Here is a 25,486-nt window from a genome sequence, read left to right on the forward strand (position 1 = left end):
TGAACCTGCATGCCCTGGGAATAGGAATACCTGAAGCATGTGGATTGGGCACCTGATGCCTGAGAGTGCCTCCCCAGGCAGTTGGAGAGTGCAGGCACCTCCAAGCTGCCTGCATTCTCTTACCTTAAAGCAAATAGCTATCTGCTGCAAAACAGTGGCACAAATTCATGCCACCTGTTGCAGACACAAATTTTGGGAATTTGTGGTGTAACAAGGAGCATGTTTCCCTGGCAACACAATTTTTATGGTGACACAAAGGCAATGTCTTTTTGCACCCTAACAGTTTGCCATCTTTTACCCTATTTTTAATCCAGGCCAGGGGATCTTACAACTATCTTGTTTTCTCCCATGTTCGGCAGGTATTGGCAACTTCAGAAAAAAATCTGCCAAACGAAAGGATATGGGGACAACCCTGTGACAGCAACCTAGGGTTTAGGGCAGAGATGACCTGAGGAAAGTAAGCCAAGGGCACAGCGGTGCATGGGAAGGTTTCAGCTAAGTGAAGTAACCATAGGAACAGCCAATGTAGGGAAAAATCTTAGCTCTTGTAATGTTGCACTGGAATAGTTAGTTTGTTAAGGAAACCAAACCTCAAGACTGAGTCATTTTCTGGCACTACAAGTCGGCAACTTTCGCTTGCAGATGAGTGTACACTCTGCCAGTGTACACTATGAATTTTCATTAAGAAGGTAACGGATGTACCAATTACACTGCTTTATGCTGACCACCAGCAAAAACAGGATTCCCGTAATCCTAGATCCACCAGTACCCTAGACAATAATACTAGGGGATATTTCTGAGGGTCTCTTGCAGTTGGATTTTTTTTTTTTCAGTCAGACCCAGATCTACAACACACCATAAGGCTGATAAAGGATTCTTTTCAGTCAGATAGTATTGCAGGCAGACGAAATTGAATCCGTTTTTCTCCAGCCCCCCCAAGATAATGACATTTTGCAAATTGAAAAAGTTAGTAATTTTTGTCAAGAGGCAGAAATTGTCATCCAGTTTAATTTTAATATCAATTTCCACATGCCAAGATTCCTCCAGGTTGAAATTCACTGCTGTCCAGAAGGCCAGCATGAAGTTTAAGCACCATTTATATCTGACTTATAGTAATTTCTCAAGTAGGACTTAAGTGGAGCCTTGTGCTGAATTTCAGCCCAGTGGAAATTAATAACTCTAGTCAAAACACAATGAGCTAACTTTACTACTAAATTTAGCTTCAAAAGAGCTTCAAAATAATGATCAAGGAGCCAGTGAACAGGGGCCGCAAACAGGGTAAGCAGTTTGCAAGCAGTTTGCTAGGGGCAAGGGGAGGAAGGGGAAGAGGTGCCAGGCACCAGATCCTGCCCAGGGAAAGTAAGTGATCCAGAGCTGCCTGGGCCTTTGGTTTGCTGAGTGTTTGTTTGGTGGGCTGTGTGTGTTTTGGGTGTGTGCTCTGAGAAGCTGGGAGTATTGCTGGTTGAGTGAGTGCTGATTGCTAAGTTATTGCTGCCTGGGCCTGACAGAAGCCCTAATGAGGGGACAGAGCCAGTCCAGGCCCAGCAGGGTATAAAAGGAGACTCCCCGAGGAACCAAGGAGCCAGAGAACAGGGGCTGCAAACAGGGTAAGCAGTTTGCAGGACAGTTTGCTCCTCTTCTCCCCCCTTCATAGGAGAGCCTTTCAGTTTAGTGTGAGGAAGCAAGATAAAAAGGAACCTTTTGGGGCCAACAAGCAGTAAACAGGCCAGCTTCCGGGTGAGTTTGCTAGGGAAGTTGCACTTGGAAGACAGGCAGTAAGAGAGAGAAGGCAGCTTAGAAAACCCAGGGAAATGGCTGGAGGACATCGCAGTGCCAGAGCCACTGCCACTACCTCTGCTTGCACCTCTGAGACTTGTCCAGGCAGAACTGCTCACCATCAACACTTCCACCCAGATCAGGGTTAGGCACAGTGGGGACTGTGGCTTGCAGGTTCCTTCCAGCGATAGCCAAGACAGGGTGCCTGCGGTGTAAGCGGTGCCTCCTGGTGGTGTCTCAGGGAAAAGGCGAAAGAGCTACAAGAGAAGGTGGCGGAGCTCTGAAGTATCCTCCTCCATGAGGAGTTCATTGATTCAGTGCTGGAGAAGACCTCTGGGACTATAGAAGAAGAACAGCCAGAGGCAGCATTAGAGAAGAGAAAAGACATGAACTCCCAGGAGGTGGAAAATGGAAATGTGTGACCTTTGGAGGCAAGGAGAAATCCTCACCTCCACCTGCAGCAGTTTGTCTAGAGAACAGATACACAGCCATAGCAACAGAGAAGGAAGAGCATGCTCCATTGTTGGAGGAGGACAGGACAGGCCTTACCAAGGTGGAAAGGTTCAAGACCACCCCCATCACCAAGAAGAAGCAATGTGTGGTGGTGGTTCAAGATTTCCTACTGCAGGGGACAGAGGGAGCCATCTGCTAATCTGACCTGTTGTCTTGAAGTCTGATGCTTGCCTGGAGCCCAGATCCCAGATGTCATGGAGGGATTACCGATAAGGTTCCCTCTAAGGTGCACACATGCATGGCCGCGCACGAGTAAAAGTTTGGCCACGCACAAATTTTTTCAGGCCAGGCACCCGCCGGGAATGGAGCTGGGCTGCGACGTGGGACACTTAGTAAAGGTAAGCTCCTCCCCTAGGTGGAGCCTGGGGCTGGCGTGAACTCCACTGGCTCTGGTGAACTATTCCGCTCCACCGCATCGCCTAAGGGAGCAAGGAGGTACGTGGAGTCAGGGCTAGGGAGTGTAGCACTTCTCAGAGCTGGCAGAGCCTTGGAGCAGTTTCCCAGAGCCAGAGAAGCCTCACTCAGGGCAGGCAGAGGCTCCTCCCCGAGGTGAGGCAAGGCAGGGATGGAGGCTGGGGCAGGGGCTGGCACGGGCTCCACTGGCCCCAGAAAACTGCTCCACAAGCTCTAGGAAGTGCTTCACTCCCCAGCCCTGATGCCACGTGCCTCCTCACTCCCCGAAGCGATACAGGGGAGCAGAGCAGTTTCGCAGAGCCAATGCCAGCCTCCAGCTCCCAGTGGAGCCTCATTTGGGGCAGGCAGGCTCCAGCCCCTGCCCGCCAGGCTCCAGCACTTTGGTAAGTGTCCCACATTGCACCAAAAGGGGGAGGCAGGACCGAAGCAGCACGCTCACAGACCAAAGCAGCGTGCTCACGGACCGCTACTCCTTAGAGGAAACATTGATTACCAAGACTCATCCAGCCCTCTGACTACTACCCTATGCTGCTCATCCACGTGGGCACCCATGATACTGCCAGGGGAGACCCTGAATGGATCAAAAGTGACTACAGGGCTCTGAGTGCAAGGGTGAAGGAGTCTGGGGCTCAGGCTGTATTCACCTTGATTCTTCCAGTCAAGGGAAAGGTCCTGGGCAGAAACGGGTGCATCCTGCAGATCAATACCTGGCTGTGCAGGTGGTGTCACCAGCAGGGCTTCAGCTTCTTCAACCATGGGATGCTGAGAAGGATTACTAGGAAGAGAAAGGATTTACCTGACAAAAAGTGGGAAGAGCATCCTCATAGACAGGCTCGCTAACCTAGGGATGAGGGCTTTAAACTAGGTTTGCCAGGGGATGGAGACCAAAGCCCTGAGGTAAGTGGGGAAGCAGGAGACCTGGAGGAAGAGCTAGCAGGAACGGGCAACAGGGGAGGTGTTCTCATACTTCCTGAGAAATCAGGGCAATCAATTAGTTACCTTAGGTGCCTGTACACAAACGCATGGTGCCTGGGAAACAACCAGGAAGAATTGGAAGTCCTTGCAGAGTCACGGAACTATGACATAATTGGAATAACAGACTTGGTGGGAGAGCTTGCAGGACTGGAGCACTGTCATGGATGGGTACAAACTGTTCAGGAAGGACAGGCAGGGAAGAAGAGGAGAAGTAGTTGTGTTGTCAGTAAAAGAGCCATATGATTGCTCAGAGCTCCAGTTTGAAACTGGAAATAGGCCTGTTGAAAGTCTCTGGGTTAAGGTTAGAGGGAGGAGCAACAAGGGTGATGTTGTAATGGGTGTCTGCTATATGCCACCAAACCAGGAGGAAGTGGTGGATGAGGCTTTCTTCAAACTGCTAGTGGAAGTTTCCTGATCACAATCCCTGGGAGGGCAATACAGCAGTGTGCAGGCAACCCAGGAAGTTTTTGGTGAGTGTTGGGAACAACTTCCTGGTACAAATGCTGGAACTGTGAACTAGGAGCCATGCTCTTCTTGACCAGCTGCTCACAAACAGGAAAGAATTGGTGGGGAATGTAGTAGTGGATGGCAACTTGAGCAGCAGTGACCATGAGTTAAGTTCAGGATCCTGAGGAAAAAAGAAGGATAGAGAGCAGCAGAGTAAGGACTCTGGACTTCAGAAAAGCAGATTTCAACTTACTCAGGGAAGTCATGGGCAGAATCCCCCAGAAAGCCAGTCTGAGGGGGAGAGGAGTCCAAGAGAGCTGGCTATACTTTAAAGAAGCCTTACTGAGAGTGCAAGAACAAACCATCCCACTGTGCAGGAAAACTAGCAAGTATGACAGAAGACCAGCTTGGCTTAGCAGGGAACTCTTCAGTAAACTAAATCACAAAAAGGAAACTTATAAGAAGCGGAAACCTGGACAAATAACTATGGAGGAGTATAAGAGCATTGCTCAGGCATGCAGGGATGAAGTCAGGAAGGGCAAAGCCCAATTGGAGTTGCAGTTAGCAAAGGATGTGAAGGGTAACAAGAAGGGTTTCTACACATATGTCGGTAGGAAGAGAAGGATCAGGGAAAGCATGGGTCCCTTACTGAATGGGGAAGGCAACCTTGTGACAGAGGATGCAGAAAAGGCTGAAGTGTTGAATGCCTTTTTTGCCTCCGGCTTCACAGGCAAGGTCAGCTCCCAGACTACTGGACCACGCAGCACAGTTTGAGGGGAGGGGAGCAGCCAACAAGGGTGAAAGAACAGGTTAGGGTCTACTTAGAAAAGCTGGGCATATATGTATCCACAGGACCAGATGGGATGCACTCAAGGGTGCTGAGGGAGTTGGTAGATGAGATTGCATAGCCATTAGCCAGTATCTTTGAAAACACATGGCAATCAGGAGAGGTCCCAGATGATTGGAAAAGGGTAAATATGGGCACTAGATGTTTGTTCTTTTGGGCCCTCCACTACAGAAAGGATGTGAACAAATTGAAGACAGTCCAGCAACAAAAATGGTTTGGAGGTTGAGGCACATGACTTATGAGGAGAGGCTGAGGGAACTGGGCTTATTTAGTTTGGAGAAGAAGACTGAGGGGATTTAATAGCAGACTTCAACTACCTTAAGAAGGGTTCAAAAGAGGATACAGCTAGACTGTTGTCAGTGGTAGCAGATAACAGAACAAGGAGCAATGATCTCAAGTTGCAGCAAGGAAAATTTAGGTTAGATATTAGGAAGAATTTTCTCATTTGGGAGGGTAGTAAAACACTGGAACAGGTTACCCAGAGAGGTGGTGGAATCTCCATCCTTGGAGGTTTTCAAAACCCAGCTAGACAAAGCTTTGGCTGGGATGATCTAGTTGGGGATGGGCCTGCTTTTGAGCAGGGGGTTGGACCACATGCCCTCCTGAGGTCCCTTCCAACCCTAATTTTCTATGATTCTGTGAAAATAGGCATAAATTTACACTGGCAGTGAATTGGGTCCAATGTCTCTTTGATGCTATATGCACGTAGTGGATAGCTCAAAGGATGGTGTACTTCTTTATATCCTTTGGAATTCCTTTAATGAAATATGTAATGTAGAATTATTAAAAACAAATAGCATTAACTGCAAGAGCATCCTGTATGCTTCCTATGCTAGCATATTAAGAGAATTGGTCAACTAGTTTAGTCAAAGCTAAAATCTGGGTATCAAAAGAGGATTTATAGATCTCCTAAACTACAGCTAGACAAAATGACTGAATTAAAACCCATTGCACATAATTTTGGATTTTACATATAATTATGCCTCTGATCTGCAGAAAGAACTGCAGATAAAAATGGCTTTCTTTTCTTGAAGACTGTTCATATTAACAGCATTTTCATTAACTTTGAAACTCTAAAAAATATATCTATAAGAATAACGGAGAGCAAGATATTTCTCTTTCCCTTAATGTTTGCAGACCGTATTTATTCTACATAATCCATGAAGGAACAAACCAAGTTTCTGTTTTCAGAACCGAATACATCTATATAAACAGGTTATTAGTAAACTTGGTTTGTAGCTCTACTTAAAAGAAATGCCTTTAGATAATTGCATGTCCTCTGATTAATATTCAGCTCTTCACAACTCATCATGTTAAAACTTGCAATCCAATTCTCACACTGGCTATTCTAGGATTTACTTGAGAATTTTTAAGTGATGGATAAGCTTACCATCTCATCACTTACAGCCTCCATCAGGGCCTCAGTGGAGCTGGTGTGGCTGAGAGCTGGCGTACGGTCAAGCTCCCAGAGCCAGTTAACAGCAAACTCTACAGAACATTCAGTCACTGGAACGGCTTTCTGCTGCCACTTGATAGGATCTTGAGCAGCCCTAAAAGTGACATTAGCTGTAAGTCAGAAGTAATAAAGAGCCACTAGAAATGTACAGCAGCTGAGTTCAAAATGATTCCACTGTGCTAGACCTTTAATAATAATAAACCCCGACACACTGCTAAAACCTAACCAGTAATAAGATAAGGCTAGGCAAAACAAAACCCTCCACAATTGTTTATATAATTTGCTCAAGGCAGAAGCTTTTATGGTTTAGAATGATTCAAATAGTACAGCTGCTTTAAAATCAGTTTCCAGAACACATTTATCCTTCAATATATACCCTTTAAAAAATCTGATTGTGTAGACTGGTAGAAGAGACAAATATTCTAAACCACTGCTTTCCAAACTTTTCCTCAGCATGGCCCCTCACTCCCAATCTGTAGCTCCCCACCCTTCCCCCAGGTGCCCCTTGCTCCCCACCCACAGCCTCCACCCCCTAGCCCTGCTGGTGCCCTTCTGGTGCTGGTGCACAGAGCCCTGCTTCTCCCCACACCCCCCACCCCTTCCCACCCATGGGCAGCACGGCTAGAGTGGAGCCTATGGGCGGAGGATGCAGGGGCCTCCACAGCCTACTGGGCAGGAACCAGCACAGAAAGTAAGGGAGGCTCAATACCACTGCCAGGAGCCCCACGCCAACCATGCCACCATGGTGAGGCGCCCCCTGCCCACCAGGCAGTAGCAGCAGCAACAGCAGCACTGAGTTACGCCCCCTGCTGCTGCCAGGTGGGTAGGAGGAGCCTTGCCATGGTGGCATGGCTGGCGTGAGGCTCCCAGCATCAGCACTGAGCTTCCCCACCCTGGTGTACTGCGGAGGCCCTGGAGTGATGGCAGCAGGGTGGGGAGCCCCAAGCCTGCAGCCTGTGGCCTACATCTGCCCCCGCCCCACACGCATACCTGGGGGGCACACCCACCCCATGCCTCCCTCCCCAGGAGTGTGACCCCACTATTTTATCACTGCAACCCCAAATGGGATCGTGACCGCAAGATTGAGACCTGCTGTTCTAAACAATGGGATATAAACAATGTATTTCCAGTTGGGCCCAGAAAACAAACAAATGAGAAAAGGCATGGTCTACCACTTAAATCATATTTCTGAATGGGAAAATCTGAGTTTTACTCCTCCGCGCTGTGTCACTTTTATGATGAATCATTTTTAACAACTCCATGTCATCTGAAAATAGAGGTTAATACTTACCTGCCTTTCAAGCAAAGAGTTAGGATGCTCAGTTCATTAATATTTTCAAAAAAGGCTTGTGATTTTTGCATTTGAAGGCATAGATAGGTGAAGTGGGCAAGTATGTGCAAATCTATATGGGCATGTGTGTGAGAAAAAAGAAAAAGGAAAGTAAATAGTGCCTACTAGTAGAATTGCCATCTGTGGCAGGTATCTGTGGCATTCCAGAAAGTAATATGCTGGAGAGTTGCTAGCTAACCTTCATGACCAGGTCTGCACACTTTTTTTAAAGGAAACAATTTAAAGTGCATTGGGGAAGAGAAGAATTAAGCACATTAGGGATCTAGATTCAAGTCCATATCATAATTCACGGGCAGAATGACTGGAGAAGGCTCAACCTAGTTGCTACTAGGCTTTCTGAACTCAATAATCATAACAGAGTCAAATTTTGCAATATTTATAATTTGCAAGTACATAAATTCCCCCCCCGCCCCCCCACATGCATACAAATCTGAATACGTCTGTGCAAAGACTTACCGGAATATGGTAGTATAAATCAAGATTTGTGCACTCACATGGATTAGAAAATTTGTCAAAACTTTTCTTTTTCACTAAACACAAATTAATTTACTCATACTCAGAAAGGAACAATGGCCTTGTTTTTACGACACTGGACTGGGACTTAAGTTCTGGGTTCATTCCCTATCTGCTTTCTAGTTTCTTGTGCGACCATGGTTAAGTCACTTAAACTCTTTGCATACCAGTGTTCCAGCTGTAGAGTGTATATATTAATACTTACTTTCTCCAAACCTTTGTCTTGTTTATTCGGTTCTCCAGAGTAAGGATTGTTTCTTATTGCACGGATACACAGGACCTGGCATAATGCTGTGCTGATTATGGTGGGACCCACTAGGCCAGGGGTGGGCAATTATTTTGGGCAGAGGGCTGCTTACTGAGTTTTGGAAAGCCATCAAGGGCCTTATGATAGGCAGCCAAGGGCAGATAATATTAATTTTCTAAATTTTTAGGGGCCCCACCAGCCAGCCAGAATTGCCTGGTGGGTCAAATCTGGCCCCACTGGGCCACATTTTGCCCACCCCTGCACTAGGACCTACCAGAACACAGATGCTTTCTCCTGTATTAAACACATCATGAGAATATACATCTTTATATGCTAGTGGATTTTATCTTATACTTAATCAGTAAAAGATAAGCAACCTTCCCCTTACCGAATGAGGTTAAATTTGGAAAGCTGGGTCACTTGTTCCAAGAGTACCAAAGAAAGTGCATCACGGCACCGATCAAACTCAGTCCCAGACGTGGCGCCAAAATCCAAAACAATGACAACGCATTGTTCCTGAATCACTCCAAATATCTGCCGGCTTTCACTGGTTAACCATTCCATTCTCTGCTTGTACAGCTCGATAGCTCCAGTTAGACAACCCACAAAATGAAGAATTAGCTCCTTTTTGGCGGTCAGCTTTATTTACGTAAAAGAGAGAGTGGAAACGAACATCAAAACAAATAACTCAAATGAAGCCCTAAGTTCAGAACAGCTGTGATAGTTCATTTATAATTGCCAGATATTCCAGCCAAGATAGCAGTGAAAACAACTATATTTCCTCCACTATTTCAGGGGAGTAAATAATTGATAAATGTGTCTAAGTTACTCGCATATAAAAGAAAAGCCACTGTTCTTTCTCTTAACTGCCCTCCACAGTCTTTTTAAACAACCATAGGACAGTGCCAACTAGTCTGTATTGCTATTCTGTGATCAGATGAAAGCAAGCTCAGGGAATTAATCTTTTCTCCTTACTGACTGCTGTTTACAGCACAGAGGGATGGGTGAATCAGGGCACAAAGAAACTTGTTAGATTCAAACAAAGTTTTGACTTGCTTCTAAAACACTTGGAAGGGAGGTAGACATGGGATAAGGGAACAAGCGTCTCAGTCTTGTCTTTAACTATCAGCTGAATGGAAATTAAAAATGTTTCCTTGATGAGCCACTGTTTCTATCTAGGATGCCCAACACTGAGCACCACAAGAACCTAAATATTAATTGTTGGATATCTGATACACATCTGAGACATAAATGCAAATAAAAACAATGTTCCCACAAATCCCAAACCCACCAGTAAACTAATGCAAACCCAGAGCCAGTACTGGAGAGAGAAATAATTGTAAAATAAAACAGTTTTTATATACAGAAACCACTAAAGAATTCTGTGTCCCTTATAACACTCACCTCAGGCTCTAGGTAAAGACTTCGTGCAACACTTGTAAGGTGATGTATGTGTCACCCCTTTACTTATCCCACCAGTTCTCCAACAGAAAATACAAACGTTTGGGAATTTAAAAGGTTTCTAAAATAAGATTCCTCTGGAAATAGAAGATTTGAACTCTAATTCACAGTGTCATTCTTCAAACTTCTACCTCTGATTCCTACTTTACTTGGCTACAGTCAATAGATAAAGTAATCTCCCACAACACTAGGTAGGATTGTCATGCTGGAAGGCCCCTCAGGCAACAACATCATATAATCCTGTTCATAAATCGATCAAGCACATTTTAAAAGCAGTTTTGTGCCTGCGCTAGCCCTAGTGGAAGGCTGTTGCAAAATCTCACTCCTCATATTTCCACTGTAAATGTACTCCTGGGCAGTTTATACCTATTTGTTCATTTTTCAGGAGTCTCCATCTTTAGCGGCACATCCCCCACCTCAGCCTTCATCTCAGTACACTAAACAAGCTAAGCTCTTCTAGGTCTCGTCTGAAATGGCAGACTCGCTCTTCCCCTCATCTTAATTGTCCTTTTCTGCACCAGTTCCAGATCACATTTACCTTTGTCAACCATGGGTGACTGGAACTGTGCAGTGTGCCAAATGAGGTTTCACCAGGGCCTTGCAAATGGCAGTCATACTTCCTTAACTGCCTCTCCTGATGAAACCTAGAATGGCATCTCATGGAATCAAAGGAGGCATCAGGAGATCCTCTGTAAGTGTTAAAAATGTAGTGGGAAGAAAGAGGATGAAATAATTATCTTCTGAGGTCCCTTCCAGCCCTAATGTCTATAAAATCTATGAAGACTCCCCGGAATTGTTTCTTACCCAGTTTTTACACCCAGTGCCTAGTAACTGGGAAATGATGATGGACATCAGGAGATGATATGCAATTTGTTTCATAAAGTTTTTACTCTTATGAATTAGCTTTTTTATTTCTTCGGGCTGCCGCACAGATTTATTCAACCAGAATCTATCTTTCAATAATGGAGCAGTCGGCAGCTGTTACTAAGACATTCTTTAGAAATGTGCGTCTGGGCAAAGTTCCATCAAGTTGTGGTTATACCAAGTCTTTTGTGACCTGCTGGCACTAAATGCTAAGGGAATGACAGCATATTATGTATCCTCATTTCATCATCTCCATTTGTTTTACTGGTTAGCATTCTGTAAAACTAAATTGAGCCTCATTTCCATTTAAAACTGTGTAAATTCTGTTACTTAGAAACTGCAACCTTCTCTTTAGCTATATTCTAAAGCTTCATCAGGACTAGTGTATCAGCATCCATCAGGAAAAAAGAAAAAGAAACCTGGTTTCCATACCATTAATCATTTGGCACAATACAAATAAAAGAATCAAAAGATAAAGATTCCACATGGAAAATGCATCAGTTTCATGTCTGCATCCTTTTAGCAGAAGGAGACACTTCAATCACATTAGTATACTGATATTATCTTTTAAATGGAAACCAGTTATTACTGTAGTGAACCACAGTCAGTTGCACTTACATTATATACTCTGCCATCCTGGGCTCTCATGTACTGAGGAAAAAGACCATCTGCATACCGTGAAGCCACGAGTTTCCCCAAGGCGGACACATAATCTACATTCAAGATCACAAATCGTCAAGAACATAGTTTACAGATTATTTTCACTATGCACTGTTTTTCTAAATCATGTGCAACCAAAAGGAAGATTAACTCTATTCCTTTTCTTAGATGCTTTGCTTCTCATGAAACAAATACTGTAATGTTTTTATAAGTATTGTTAACAAGATTTAGAAAGGTTCTATTTATACTTAGTTTTTTCAATTAGTCCCACCTCTTAGAATCAATGTTGTCCATGTCTACCTGGGAATTTAAAAAAATGTATTGACTTGTTAACAAGTTACAAGGTAAATGAGACTTCAGCAGTTTTAGATTTAAGCCATCTAACTCCTGTTTCTCCATTTGCCTCTTAATTGCAGTGCAAGTTTTTCACTACAAAGGAATCTAAAATTTTGCCTCAAAAATACCTTCCCATTATACACTTGGACAGGAAGAAATGTGAAAAAAAATTGAGGAAGAAAAATCATGCTACGCTCCCCTGCAGAAATCCCTCTACATAGCTAGAACTCCATATTAAGAATATACTGGGAGTGAAAATATTTAAAAGCAACACAAGCATCTATTATCTTCAGCACTTCCTCCTGCTGGTACTTTTTACTGGTAAATCTATACTCCAAGCAGCATTAGCCCTTCTCTGACACTTCTAGTTCCCTCCCCAGTGAGGAGTCATTGTACAATCTCTGGAGTCTCTGTTAATGACAGCAGAGCTCCTATCAGGGGAACATACAGGATTTCAGGATCTCCTCTGTTAGCCTCTGAATTCAGCATGGATCCAAGCCATCTGAATTCTTAAACTACACAGTCTAAACAATTATTAATATAATACAACTCCTACTTCTTTGGCCATAAGCTCTTCATAGCAGAGAATGCTTTGCCATGCTCTGTAAAGCACTGTTATGAAAACACTTAATAAGCTGTAACAAAGGCTCCAGTCTAGCTGTCACATAACTGAAAACAAGCAGTTTTCTATTGTAGATCTGGATTTTCGAATGGAAAACATCCTCAGTTCAAAATTAGATATAATTATCTGCCAAAAAATGCATCTTTGGTGAAGACAGGTATTCAAAAATATTTTGGCTGGCTGTGCAGTTCAACTGGTAGCAAGAATTTCACCTTGGAGCTACAGAGGGATCTATCTATTTTCCAATGACACTGTCATTTTCCAAAGACAATTCCTGTACTGATTCTACAATTTTATATAACTTGAGATACTGACAACTGCAGCCAGGCAGCAGAGAACACTCAGGATTGGTGCAAGAATGAAGAAAGTACTGGTGGAAATTAAAGAGAATAGTTTTTCTCTCTGCTCAAGTAAGTGAAAAGCTATGTGATACAGGTATTCCCCCAATACTCTGAAGTGGGAGAGAAAGAAAGCTGAATGTGACTTACCTTACCCCTCTAAATTATCATGGAAAAGGAGACTGTTTTAGAAGCTCCACAACATACACCAAAGGAAAAGAAAGGGAAGAAAAAGCTAACAAAAAAAAAAAGCAAAGCAAAGCAGCCAAAGTGCTCTGGGTTATTCCAAGTCAAGTTTTAGCTTATACCATTGATTTGCATTATACCTTCCCTGTGCTGAAATCCAATTTGTGATAAAATGTGAGAAATGGACAGCTTGTTTCTTTTAAGCCCATAAAGCTGAAGCCACTTAGAAGATGAAATGAGAGGTTGTACATCCAAGTCCCACTGAATTCTCTTAAGTTTCATGTCTTTTTCTGCAGATTTTCCCTTGGCCACAATATGAGAATCTGTTTTTTCTTGTTCTCCATGTTTTACATCAGAAGTAACCACTACAAATGAATGGAGGGGAAAAAACATGAGTGTTTGTTGACACTTAGCAAAAAATGTTGATTCACCCCCTGTATTCCTTTTTTTCACCAGGTTTTTTACCAAGGCTTTTTTTATAATTCTCTGACAACTCTCTCAGATACATACACTTACTACCTTACTATTCCTCTTTCTTTCATACATATTCATCTCTTTTATACCAGCTTTATCACTACAAACTGTTCTTTATTTTGAGACCCAAATGTTGGAAGACTATACCCAGTCTGCCAGAAAGCAATCCTTCAGACCTTTCAAAATCTCACCTACATGGCAGTAAAGTGCACTTGAAGATTGTCAGTGAATCATAACATGCCCTTCAGAAGTTTTGTACTGTGTATCAACCAGGAAGACATAAAATGACTACTTTTCAAGATACTCACAGTCATTCCAGGCAAGCTTCTTGCAGGGCTTGCTAGTCATTCTGGACTTGTTAATCTGCAGATCCTCTTTCAGGTCTTCTTAAAAACCTTAATAATTAAAAACAGACAGACATTATTTAATACAGTACTGGGCCCAATCAGGATTGTAACCCAACTGTTCTGGGCAATTACAAATAAAAAGACAGGCCATTCTCCAAAGAACTTGCAACACAGAATCCAGTCTTGATGATACACACATAACTTTATTCATAAGAATAATTTTATCATCTTCAATAAGACCATCAAACAAGATACAATTATGCATGTGCATACTGCAGTACCAGATCCCACTTGTGGAAAAGAGACAAACAGCAGGAATAGAAAAAAATTCTGGAGGGTGAGGTAAAGGTGAGAGTAACAGGACCACATGGTTGCATATATCAGTGTAATCTTTAGGCTTCATGATTTTTAATTTGTTTACTTTTTCTTTTTTGATACATAAGATGAATGAACAAGAGAGAGATTTAGTCGCTGACTAGACAGCTGTCTAACTATTGTCATCAGGCAGCCTTACCATTGTCATTATTGCATAGATGAGATGAATAATAAAGGTAAATCTGTTCTAAAAAAATAACATCAGCCCCTTTTCTTCTTTATAGAATCAAAAGCATTATTTTTACCTGACTAAGAGCATTTTAAAGACACATTCTAAAATATACCAACTGTGTTAGTCTTTGTTCTACTCATGGAAAAAAATGCAATACTAAAGACAGAAGCAACCTTAGTTCTTAGGGGCCCTGGTAACAAAACAAAGCAAAAAACATAAGCAACCCTTCCTACAACCTGATGTATCAAACATTCTTCATAATAATTTTATTTTAGTATAATAAAATTAGCAGGGTTTTACTGTCTGCTTCTGAAGAATAACCAAATAAAACATGCCTAGAGAGCGGTGATTTGTGATTTCTAAGCAGGAAAACAGAAACAAAGGCTAGCTGTTACAGCAGCTTTGTATTAACAACTGATCAGCATTTCAAACAGCATTCTGCACTGAGTTATAGATGCCAGATGCCATCTCCCTTTACACAGGTCCAGAGGTGTGACTATAACTTTTCCTTCAATTTCATTATACAATACTTCTGCTCATCCCATTTGAGCAGTATCTGTGTGTTAAGTGCGAGCATTTTATGAAAAGAAACATTTGGGAAGAACATGTAATGACTCCAGTGCAAAACAGTACATTCACTAAGGCCAGATACAGGTATTACACATAAACTGGTCTAAATGATTGGAAAGCAACCTAAACCCATAACCACACAGAAGTTCAGTGCACACAGATTGGTCTAAAAATGGAGAAACCTGGTGTAAGACAGACCTGGATCAATCTGCACTCAAACTTAATCAATTAGGTTAGACAAGTGAATCGAAATTCTGTACCAGATTAAAGTCCAAGGAAAGGCAAACTGGTTCAGAAAAAGATGACTATTGTGTTAAGCCTCAATTCAAACTTAGACCAAACCAGACTCTTTTAATAAGGTGAATAAAAATTCATGTATTTCTTTCATTTCCTCATTTCCTCCTGCCTGATGCCAACAAGTCTCTTAAACCTTCCCTTGTCCTGCATTTAACAGATGCAGCAATTTGAACTCGAAAAAGACTCTTACAAACGCACAAACTCCTTGGAAAAGCCTGAATATTTTCTGTAGAACTCCACAGAGGCCATCTGAGTACCAAACCTTAACCCGGGGGAAAGATAAGGAATGAAAGGGCTGAGCCAGGAATATGGATTTTGTGGAGACAGGAAGTTCAGTGGGAAGAGGAAAGAGTTAGAACAAGGAAAGAAATCGTAAAGTACCCAGATGTTGGGGCAGTGGGTCTGGGTCTGGCTCAGACATTGCTTAAACCAGTTTGACCCAAATCATTAAAGTCTGATACTACGTTCAACCATGTTTATCTCAAACTGGTTTGAGCCATTTTCAGACTGGTTTATATGAAGTGAACATCTGTTCTGTTACAGATTTAAACCAGTTTCTGATTAGTTAAACCAGTTTATGTGTAATGTCTGTCCTAGAGGGGAATTTTAGACTCAAGCCACCCCTTGGGAAATGCCAGCTCTTAGCTTCCACTGATTTTCAAGCACGGAAAAATATGAGAGTAATTCTTCTGGTGCAAAGAACTCAGAGGAGCAAAATGTTGTTGGCCTGTTGGATTCCTATTTGGGTTTACCCTGGGAATCATACACGAGGTGTTTCCAGATCTCAGGGTGCTAATGCCAAGTGGTACCCTTAGGATTTCATAGCACCCTGGTTGAGAACTGCTGCCATGGCAAGTCATCTCCAGCAACCCCTAGGGCATTGGTGACGCGTAGGGGGGTGCATATGCACCCCCTGAGATTGGCAGTGCACCTCCTAAGACGAGCACCACTGACGCTGCTGGCAGCACCAACAGGTGGTCACCTCCCTTTATGTGCCACTTGCTGCCACCCCCCCTGCCGACACTGCTGATGGCATCTGCAGGCAGCCCCCAATTGCCACTGGCTGCTGCCAACAGCATCTGCGGGTGGTCATCGACAACCAGTAAGCACTCACCACCCCTGCTGCCTGCAGGAGCTCCCCGCTCACTGCCACCACACCCACACTCCTGCCTCCTGCAGGTGGTTGCCGTGCCCCACCCCCAGCCTTCGGGGGCACCCCTAGGGAGTGTTCTGAGAAATGAGAAGCCACATAAACGTGGGCGACTATGTCTGGGAGGGCGGCAGATTGTCAACTAGGGAGGTCCCTAGTGGCCAATCACTGACTGGGGGAGTCCCCCAGTGGCCAAGCCAGTGGCAAAACTGAAAATGCACTTCTGGTTTCATGGCAGGCACCTACAGAGGGTGAACTGCCAATCTCAGGGGGTGCACATGCACCCTGTATGCGTTGCCAATGCGCATAAAGGGAGGTTCTCACGCATCCTGGCACCAAGCAAAAGCAAAGGCCCTGGGTCTGAGAGGGTGTGGGTCCAGGACTTGATTTCCAGGCAGCCCCAGGGCGCTGTTCACCACAAGGGAGGCGCCTGCTCCCTGCTCCCCCAGGCCTGAGAGAGGCTCAGAGCTGCCAAGTGCCCCGGGGGATGCAATAGGGGAGGAGAACACGGGTCCAAGCCCCCCAACCACCCCGGGGGACGCCTGGCTGGAGGACGGGGCCCGACGCCGCGGCGCCCCTAGCGGCGCTGCCCCCGGCCCTCACCTGGCTGCGGCGCCGCCGCTCCCCGCCCATTGTGGCGCGCGCGGGTCAGAGCCCCGGTGTTGACTGCTGGTTGCTACCGGAGACCGGCCCCACCCCGCCCCGCGTGGCCCAGGCGGGGCGGGGCCGGCCTGCAAGTGCCTTTTCCTCCGAGCTGCGTCGCAGGGCGTGTGGTCCGCGGCTCCCGGGAGGGTGGGAGAGCTATAGGGTGAGATGCAGAGCCTCGGCGAGACCGTGCGCCACCTGCAGCGGGAGGCTGATTCAGGCCATAGGGAGAGCGGAGGAAGAGGAGAACGTCTTTCTTTTTTTAAAAAATTAGTATATTTGTATATACTTTAATGAGTATAGGTATTCTGTGTCAAATCAGTGCCAGATCCTATCGACTGAGGAGGGGAGGGCTGTAGAGCAGAGGATCCAAGAATGAGAGCTGGAAGGGACCTCAGGAGGGCCCCCGCCCTTGCTCAGAGCAGGACCAGCCCCAACTACATCATCCCAGCCAAGGCTTTGTCCAGCCGGGTCTTAGAAACCCCTACGGCTGGAGACTCCAAAACTTCTATGGTGGCCTGTTCCAGTGTTTTACTACCCTCCTCCTGAGTTTTTCTTTGCTCCCTGTTCTGTCACCTGCCACCACTGAGAACAGTTTTGCTCCATCCTCTTTTAACCCCCCTTCAGGGAGTTCATAGATATTTAGAGTCAGAGGGGACCTCTGTAGATCGAGTATGACCCCAGCCCTGGGCAGGAAAGAGCACTGGGGTGAGATGACCCCAGCCAAGTGCTTCTCCAGTCTCCTCTTAAAAGTTCTTCCTAGTGGTGACACACAAGAGGTTAGCAGGGGTGCATGTGCACCCCCTCAGAGCACCAGTACACCCCTTGACTGGCCATGCTTGCCACTTAGGGGATGGGCAGGGGGGGCAGGCAGCCAGGAGCACCAGTGGCCCCCCTGCAAGTGCTGACGGATCACTGCAGCTACTTCCTCCCCTCCCCCTGTCCACAGGATCACTCGTGGGGAACCCACCCTTCCCCACCCCAGTCGGTGGGACTTGTTGCAGGGGGGGCACGTGCCCCCTGACTAAGGTGGCACCAGTTGCCCACGGTTCTTCCTGATGTCCAATTTGAATCTGTTCATGAAATCATAGAATCAATGAGTAGGAAGGGACCTAGACAGATCATCGAGTCCAACCCCCCGCCATGCACAGGAATGAACACTGAGGGTGGGCGGTGTCATAAGACCCCAGCCAGGTGCCTGTCCAGTCTCCTCTTGAAGATCTCCAGGGAAGGTGAGAGCACCACCTCTTTGGGAAGCCTATTCCAGGCTCTGGCCGCCCTTACAGTGAAGTAGTTCTTCCTAAAATCTAACCTAAACCTATCCTCCCTCAGCCTGTGGCCATGTTCTCTGTCAGTGTGTGGCCGTTGTTTCTGGTTACCCCAAAGGGTGCACTGGTAAACAGACCTGAAGGCTGTTACTAAATCCCCTCCCCGTCTTCTCTTCTCTCCACTAAATAAGCCCAGTTCCCTCAGCTTCTTCTCATAAACCATGTGCCCCAGCCCTCTAACCATTTTTGTTGCCTTCTACTAGACTCTCTCCAATTTGACCACATCCTTTCTGTAGCAGGAGGCCCAAAACTAGACCCAGTACTCCAGATGTGGCCTCACCAGTGCCAAATAGAGGGGAATAATCACTTCCCTTAATCTGCTGGGAATGCTGGTATTAACACAGCCCAGTATGCTGTTAGCCTTCTTCACACCAAAAGCACACTGATGATAGGTACCTCTCCAGAGCCTTACCAGCCCTGTTCTCCCAGACTCTACAGACCAGCAGAGCTTATGTGAGACCTCTGCTGTGCAGGGTTTATACCAGCAGTTATCATCTGGGGGGCATAGGAGGTGCCCGGAGATCCTCTCAGAGGTGCAGCAGGCTGCTGCAACATTAGTAAGCACAGTTAGGTATGCCCACATGGTGCTCAAGATAAATGGAAAGCAGGGTAAGCATATAACTTACAAAATTCCATAAGTGAAAACCAAAAGCAGACTTCTGTGGAATACTTGCCCCATTGATATTCATGATTATACAGAAATCTTGTCCCATTTAGCAATAACAGCAAAGGGAAAGAGAAGGCTGCTCCTGCTTTGCAACCTTATTTAATGTGTGCGTGGCACACTTGTACCAAGAGACATCACATAATGGTGGCCTTTTGTTTCCCCTCTTACTGTATTTGCTTAGTACAGAATGATAGAAGAGAAAAGCTCCTTATATAGCATACAGTTCAGACACGCACTTTCTTCATTTCTCATGTGCAAAAGGGTTCCTTTTTCTTTTCCTAGATCTCAAGCTGAGAGTTTAAAGACTAGCCCGGACATGAGACATCAGTCTTGCTTATACAACTATCCCCTAAGGTGCAAAAAAGTCATTTAGGACTCACCCACAAAATAATTTCCCATTGTACCATTAAAAATAGTAAGTACTGAATGTTCCTTGGATTCTTTTGGATACTGTTATTGTCATAGCATGAGCTTTTTCAATTTGAGAAATTCTGTTTTAGCCATTTTTCTTGAAAGTGCAGGCTGTGATTGATCTCAAAGGAAAGAAACACAAATCTGTTCTGGTCTCCCCCCTTTATATCAAGTAAATGAATGTTTCCTAAGTCTCTATACAGTCCTGTCTTGTTCATGCTACATTATCTAACATGTGCAGAGAATGATAAAAAAAAGTTGACCAGATTCTTTACAGTGAATGAGGTAGGGTCCAGATGATATGGAGTGAGTGAGACAAGAGTTTGCTCTTATCAAAATATTGAATATTGTATTATAATACTAGCATGTGAGGGGCAGGGTTAAGGTTGCACTAGCAACCAGAACTTTATTTTATTCTGATTTTTTAATGTTTCACTTTGCAACTTAAATATTTTTAGTATATTTTCATAGCTGTATTTTTACCCCATTTGTCTTTATTACTGGCCTTGTATTTTTCTTTTTTTATAGAGGAATATTTTTCATCAAGAAATAAAAGAGATCTCACTGTCTTCCAGCTGCCTTGTCTGTCAATCTCTCCTTTTTTATTTATTTATTAATTCCTCTGCTATTGTTTGAGGAAATGAAAGCTGCATATATTATTATTTATACCCATTATGGCACATTGCAAAAATATCAGGTCATTGCTGTCGAATTAATAAAGAGACAGGTTCTTGCAGAATAAAATTTCAGACATTCCTTACAATAATTGCTATGCTGTAAAGAACTGAGCTTGAGCAGGAAACTTAAAGCTGTCACACATCCTGCAGGACACTGCAGTGTCACATTTCCTGTTGACTCATATACATGCACACACACATACACACAATAAGGAACTAGTTGCAGAGATTAAGACAGAAAACAAAGCCAAACTAGATTACAGTAGAATCAATACTGTATTTATTCTGTAAATTTTTTTAAAAACCACTGTCCTAAAGCATGACTGAGTCAGGCCAATAGTTATATATTTTTTAGAATGTAAATACAAAAATGAGTAAAACTGCATTTCTAAATTCCTTGACATTACCTTCTACATCAGGGCTGTCCAACTTCAAAGGGGCCAGGAGCCACATGCCCTGCTAGCTGCACCAGGCAAGCACCCACCCCACCACCATAGCACTAGGTGCCCATGTGGCACCCCCTGCAACAGCTGCACTGAATGTTCATGCAGCCCTAGGCTCACCTTCAGCCCCCACACTGCACTACATCACGCTGCTCCACCCAATGAGGTAAAGACAGGAAGAGGAAGCTGAAGGAGGGAGGGGGAGCCTGGAGACTGGCTGATGTTGCAGCAGGAGCAATGCAAGGAGCAGTAGCCTGGAAGGAGCTCAGAGGTTTCAGCTTAATCCCTCATGGACCATATATGGTTCTGGGGCTGTCAGCTGGACAGACCTGATCTATGTTACCTTCCTATACCGTCTCCTGTTGATGATCAATCATGACACATATAATACCACCAGGAAAATGGCTACCAAAGACCCACTTCTTATTTTGTGACCTTTACATTCCTTGAGACTTAAAATTAACTAACACTGCTTTGACACTGGCAGTAAATACAGCTTTCTCCTTCCTAGGAAATTCCTGTGTTCTGGTTATCATATATGGCCTGACAGTTCTGAATCCAACCTCGTCATTGTAACAGCAGAGCCATTCTGTTCAGCAGGAAATGTGTGGATAATGATGAACAAAACTAGCAGTCCAGAGCTGTCCCTGAAGGCTGCATGGTTAGAAAGGGATAGATAAAAATAGATGCGACAGTCTATGCTGCCCACAGAATATTGTTATCCTCTAGAGTTAATATAAGACACAAACATTATTGATCTCTCAGCACCATGGTGTGACAGTGGCATCAGATGAACCAAACACTTTGCTACCTGGGCTACCAGTTTGCAAAAGCCTGCTGGCAGGCACCACACGCAGATAAATGCTGGCTACATTTGAGCAAGTACCAGCCCTAATCAGTAGGAGGTGTCTGAGTTGAGATTCATACAAGTTCTTCCAGACTGTCTGATCAAACAGGTAAATAATTTCATTATTACTGTTGTTTCCCCAACCTGTGTCCCCCTCCAGCTTGTGCCCCTTTCCTTAGTCACAAGTAGTTTTTGAGGAGATGGTTCTAGCGTCTCCTTTTCCTGAACAGTTCCTGATGTTCTCAAGTGATGGGGACAGTGAAAATTGTGAGTTGTTCTCATCACAAATTGTGTTGTTCTCATCACATTTTTCTCCTTCCTTCTGTGTATTCTTTTCATCCCTCTTGTTCACACAGAATGCATCTAGTTGACATACACTATATAAAAATCCCTCTTTGCTTTTCCCCCTTGCTTGTCTACATAGCTGCCTTAAAGTTATGAACTATGCAAGGGATAAACTTCCCTTTTTGAAGATCTGGAACCCTGTAGGCACTAATGTAAGAAAATGATTAATAATAGTGTTGAGGTGAGGGAGGGGCAACTAATGAAAGTAAAGGAGAGAATGAGAGTGAGCAAGTAAGGGGCTCTTGCTGTTTGAGCAAAAACAAAGGGGCATAAATTGATCATGAATACATTTAGTTTTGTAAATAAAGGAAGGTTCCTAACCATTAGAGTAGTGAGTTCTAGAATAGCCATCCAATTAGAACAGGACAGGCAAGAAAGCTAATTGCTTGTAAGATGGAGCTTTGTAGGGTTATAGAAGAGATTATATATTAGACTGCCTGTAGTAGCTGGAGAAGGTCCCCTCCAGTTGTATGTTCTTAGGGTTGGAGATTAAATGATAATGAATGCAAGTGTGGAATGAATGAGGATGGAGAGTGAATCAGTGGAGATGATGGAGGAAGAGAGAATGATTTCATGAATGGGAAGATATATAAGGGGAGGAGTACAAATGAAGGAGGAAGCAATACACACAGGGTCAACTGACTGCATTGAATAGTTATTAAATCTGAGTGCTCATGATCACTCATGCCACACCCACAAACAAATAACCAGAAGGAAGCTGGATTCAAGTAGGCTATCAGTGACACAATAGATACTGGCAGTAGTTTACACAGGGGGATATGGATTGCTTCTGTGCCAGAGATTCCAAAACTCAAGGGACATGCTGCAGCAATATTCACAAGTTTGTGGGTATCTTAGCATGTAGTGAAACACACAGCATCACTGATCATTCACCATTTTGTAGAAAGAAAGGAAATTACCTGGCCTTTCCAGAATGGAAAGCTCCATAACATCCTAAACCATGGAGAGCAAGAGACACTGTCCAGTGAATGAAACCTAGAAACCAGTTAATTCAGTTTTGGGGAATTGTAAACTAGAATTGTGCAGCTTAAGAGCATGTTGAACACACTTGAATACCTGTTTGCAACACTTGTTCTGGACAGATTATAAAGAGGCCATGTGGGACAATGTCATCCAAATATGCCAAGGCTCCTGGGATTCCAGCCAGGATGAAGGTAATAATTTTCTGAAAACAAGTGGAGACAGAATGAAGTCCAAAGGACATTCATTTATAATGAAAAAAGGCATTATGGGAGGTTAAAGCAGTTGAGTCATTGTTTGTTCATTTTGTTTTGGAGGGGAAGGTTGCATACAGTGGAAGCCACTCAGCAATTCCATGCCATTCATACATGTCAAATAATTACTTCAGTCCCCAAGAATCATATCACTTATCTTATTTTCTTAAACATTCACTTGTGTGTTTATGTATATTTATCTCAATTTTGATGTCTTTCTTATCAGTACATTTAAACTTGCAGTCTGCTGTGGCAACTGATTCTACATGAACAGTGGATGCTGGAAAGTAGATTATTGAATGTGTATTAAATTTGAGTTCTCATGGACAAATTGTTAGGGACAAATATTAAAAATTTCTCTATTAATCTCATGGAGCAATCTATAGAAGACATTGGATAAAAAATTAAAGTGAAGCACTGAGATATACCTAGCCAAGAGTCATTTTCTGCATGTTGTTATACTATTAGTTCATGCATATACTATCTGCTTTGGACTAACAAGGCATTCAAAACTTATTACATAACACTAGACAGTCCCTGCCTTGCCTGCACTGGAAATCTACATCAATGTAAACTTTGGCTTTTTGGCTGAGATCAAAGGTAACTGGGGGCATCTGAACTCTCAGACCTTCAGGCCTGGGACTTGTATGTAGGATCCCCACTTGGGTATGGGGAATATCTGAACTCCCAGGCCTATGGGTCTGGGAGAGAGGATATTGGTCTGATTGTAGTTTTATGACCCATGGATCTTTGTAGACAGGGTTACTGAACTTTGCTCAGTTGAATTTGGAACTGAATTGGCACTTGGCTTCGGTTTAAAAAGAATGTAAATGGGTAGATTTAAACCAATGCAATCCCCTGTATGGATCCTTTTTTTCCTGGTATGAAAGACATCTTTTTTGGTTTAGATTAAATTCACTGAAGACATGATTAACCTAAACTTGAAATAATCTCTTAAATTGAAATAAGAATATGCATACAAGAGTATGTCTAACCAAATCAGATTGAAAAATAATTTAATTGAAATTGAATTAAATTTCCCCTATACAGTCCCAGGCCTAAATTGTATTTTATCCACTAGACTGCCAATATTTAGCTGCTAGCAAAGTTCAAGAAGGTATTCTATTTTGTTGCATAGTTCTGTACTTTCAATGGGTGCATCTACATGAGACACTGTGTCGCCGTAGCAACAAGCTATGGCAATGTTGACATAGGTCATCACTGCAGTGACAGCATCAGCAGGGAAAAAACCATGAGGCATGCAGCTACTGCGCAGCAGGTTGGAAATGACTAGGGCAGCACCAGGACTGCACAGTACCTGCAGTTACTGCACAGTCATTTAATACTGTGCAGCCATTTAGTACATGTAGACGCACCCAGTGGGAAACAAGTGCACAGCACATATGATCCCAAAGGTGAATTCTTTATGCTGCAGGGGCACATACAGCTCTTCCATTCATTTCTCAGTGGACAGTACTGTGATATTCTCATTTGCACAGGAATGTTCAGCTCTCTAGTCACTCCAATGGGAAATTTGAGCCTGTTCTCAATGTTGTGTTTTGCTTCAAATTCTGTTCTCCCCTCGCACAGCAGAATGTGACATATGTGTTTTAGCAGGATTTCCACACTGGATAGCTGGACAACTCTGCAAAGAATAGTATAAAGCAGCTCCTTCTCCTCCATCATCATAAATAGGCTATTGTTTAGAGCACCTTCATGGGATATGACAGACCTGGGTAACAGGTGCCTCTTGGCCTCAGAGAGCTTGCAGAGTACACTAACCTCCTAACCAGGGGACAGACGTACCACCCACCCCCATTCTTGAAAATGACAGTGGGCATCCAAGAAGAAAACAGTCATGGTGCCAGAAGGAGAACAAGCAAGAAGTTATGGATTCGGATTATGTGGTTCAGGAAAGAGGGCCTTCCTCTGTTAGGGAGAGACCCCTGGGTTCTGACTGAGGCTTCCCAAGCTGCTTATGCATTTTATGCAGTGATTCTTTAATACCAAATGCATCACAGACACTGATGTGTATCTAATGTTGTGCCATGATAAGTCATTGCATGATTTTAAATTGAATTTTAATAACAGGAGGCTGAATTTGGCCCAACTGAGCTGCACCAGTGCAAATTCCATATATTTCACAAATTTCATAGACATTAGGGCTAGATGGGACCTCGGAAGATCATCAAGTCCAGCCCCCCGCCTGAAGGGCAGGAAGTCAGCTGGGGTAATAGGATCCCAGCAAGATAAGCATCCAACTTACAGGTGTTCAATGTAGGTGCTTGAACCACCTCCGACAGCAGGCTGTTCCAGACCTTGGGGGCTCAGACAGGAAAGAAATTCTTCCTTATGTCCAGCCTGAAACAGTTTTACAGTAGTTTATAACCGTTCAACCTCATCATCCCTTGGGGCACTCTGGTGAACAAACGTTCCCCCAGATACTGGTGGTCACCCCTGATAAACTTATAGGTGGCCATCAGATCACCCCTGAGCC

At 44.0% G+C, this 25,486-nt stretch overlaps 1 protein-coding gene across 3 annotated transcripts in view; it reads right to left on the reverse strand.

Moving 5' to 3' along the window:
- Positions 1–17,082, reverse strand: part of VWA3B (von Willebrand factor A domain containing 3B) — a 126,037-nt gene extending 108,955 nt beyond the window's left edge. For all 3 annotated transcript variants that reach the window (XM_019529449.1, XM_019529450.1, XM_019529451.1), the window contains exons 1-6: positions 16,995–17,082; positions 13,789–13,875; positions 13,147–13,371; positions 11,483–11,577; positions 8,928–9,178; positions 6,363–6,522 (exon numbers count right to left, since the gene is read on the reverse strand). In XM_019529449.1, coding sequence (XP_019384994.1) covers positions 6,363–6,522; positions 8,928–9,178; positions 11,483–11,577; positions 13,147–13,371; positions 13,789–13,828 — 771 coding nt within the window. In that variant the 5' untranslated portion in view covers positions 13,829–13,875; positions 16,995–17,082. The remainder of the gene's footprint in view (positions 1–6,362; positions 6,523–8,927; positions 9,179–11,482; positions 11,578–13,146; positions 13,372–13,788; positions 13,876–16,994) is intronic.
- Between the last annotated feature and the right edge of the window lie 8,404 nt (positions 17,083–25,486).

The sequence above is a fragment of the Crocodylus porosus genome, unplaced genomic scaffold (assembly GCF_001723895.1).
Source record: "Crocodylus porosus isolate Cpor-Errol unplaced genomic scaffold, CroPor_comp1, whole genome shotgun sequence".
Taxonomy (NCBI): Eukaryota; Metazoa; Chordata; order Crocodylia; family Crocodylidae; genus Crocodylus; species Crocodylus porosus.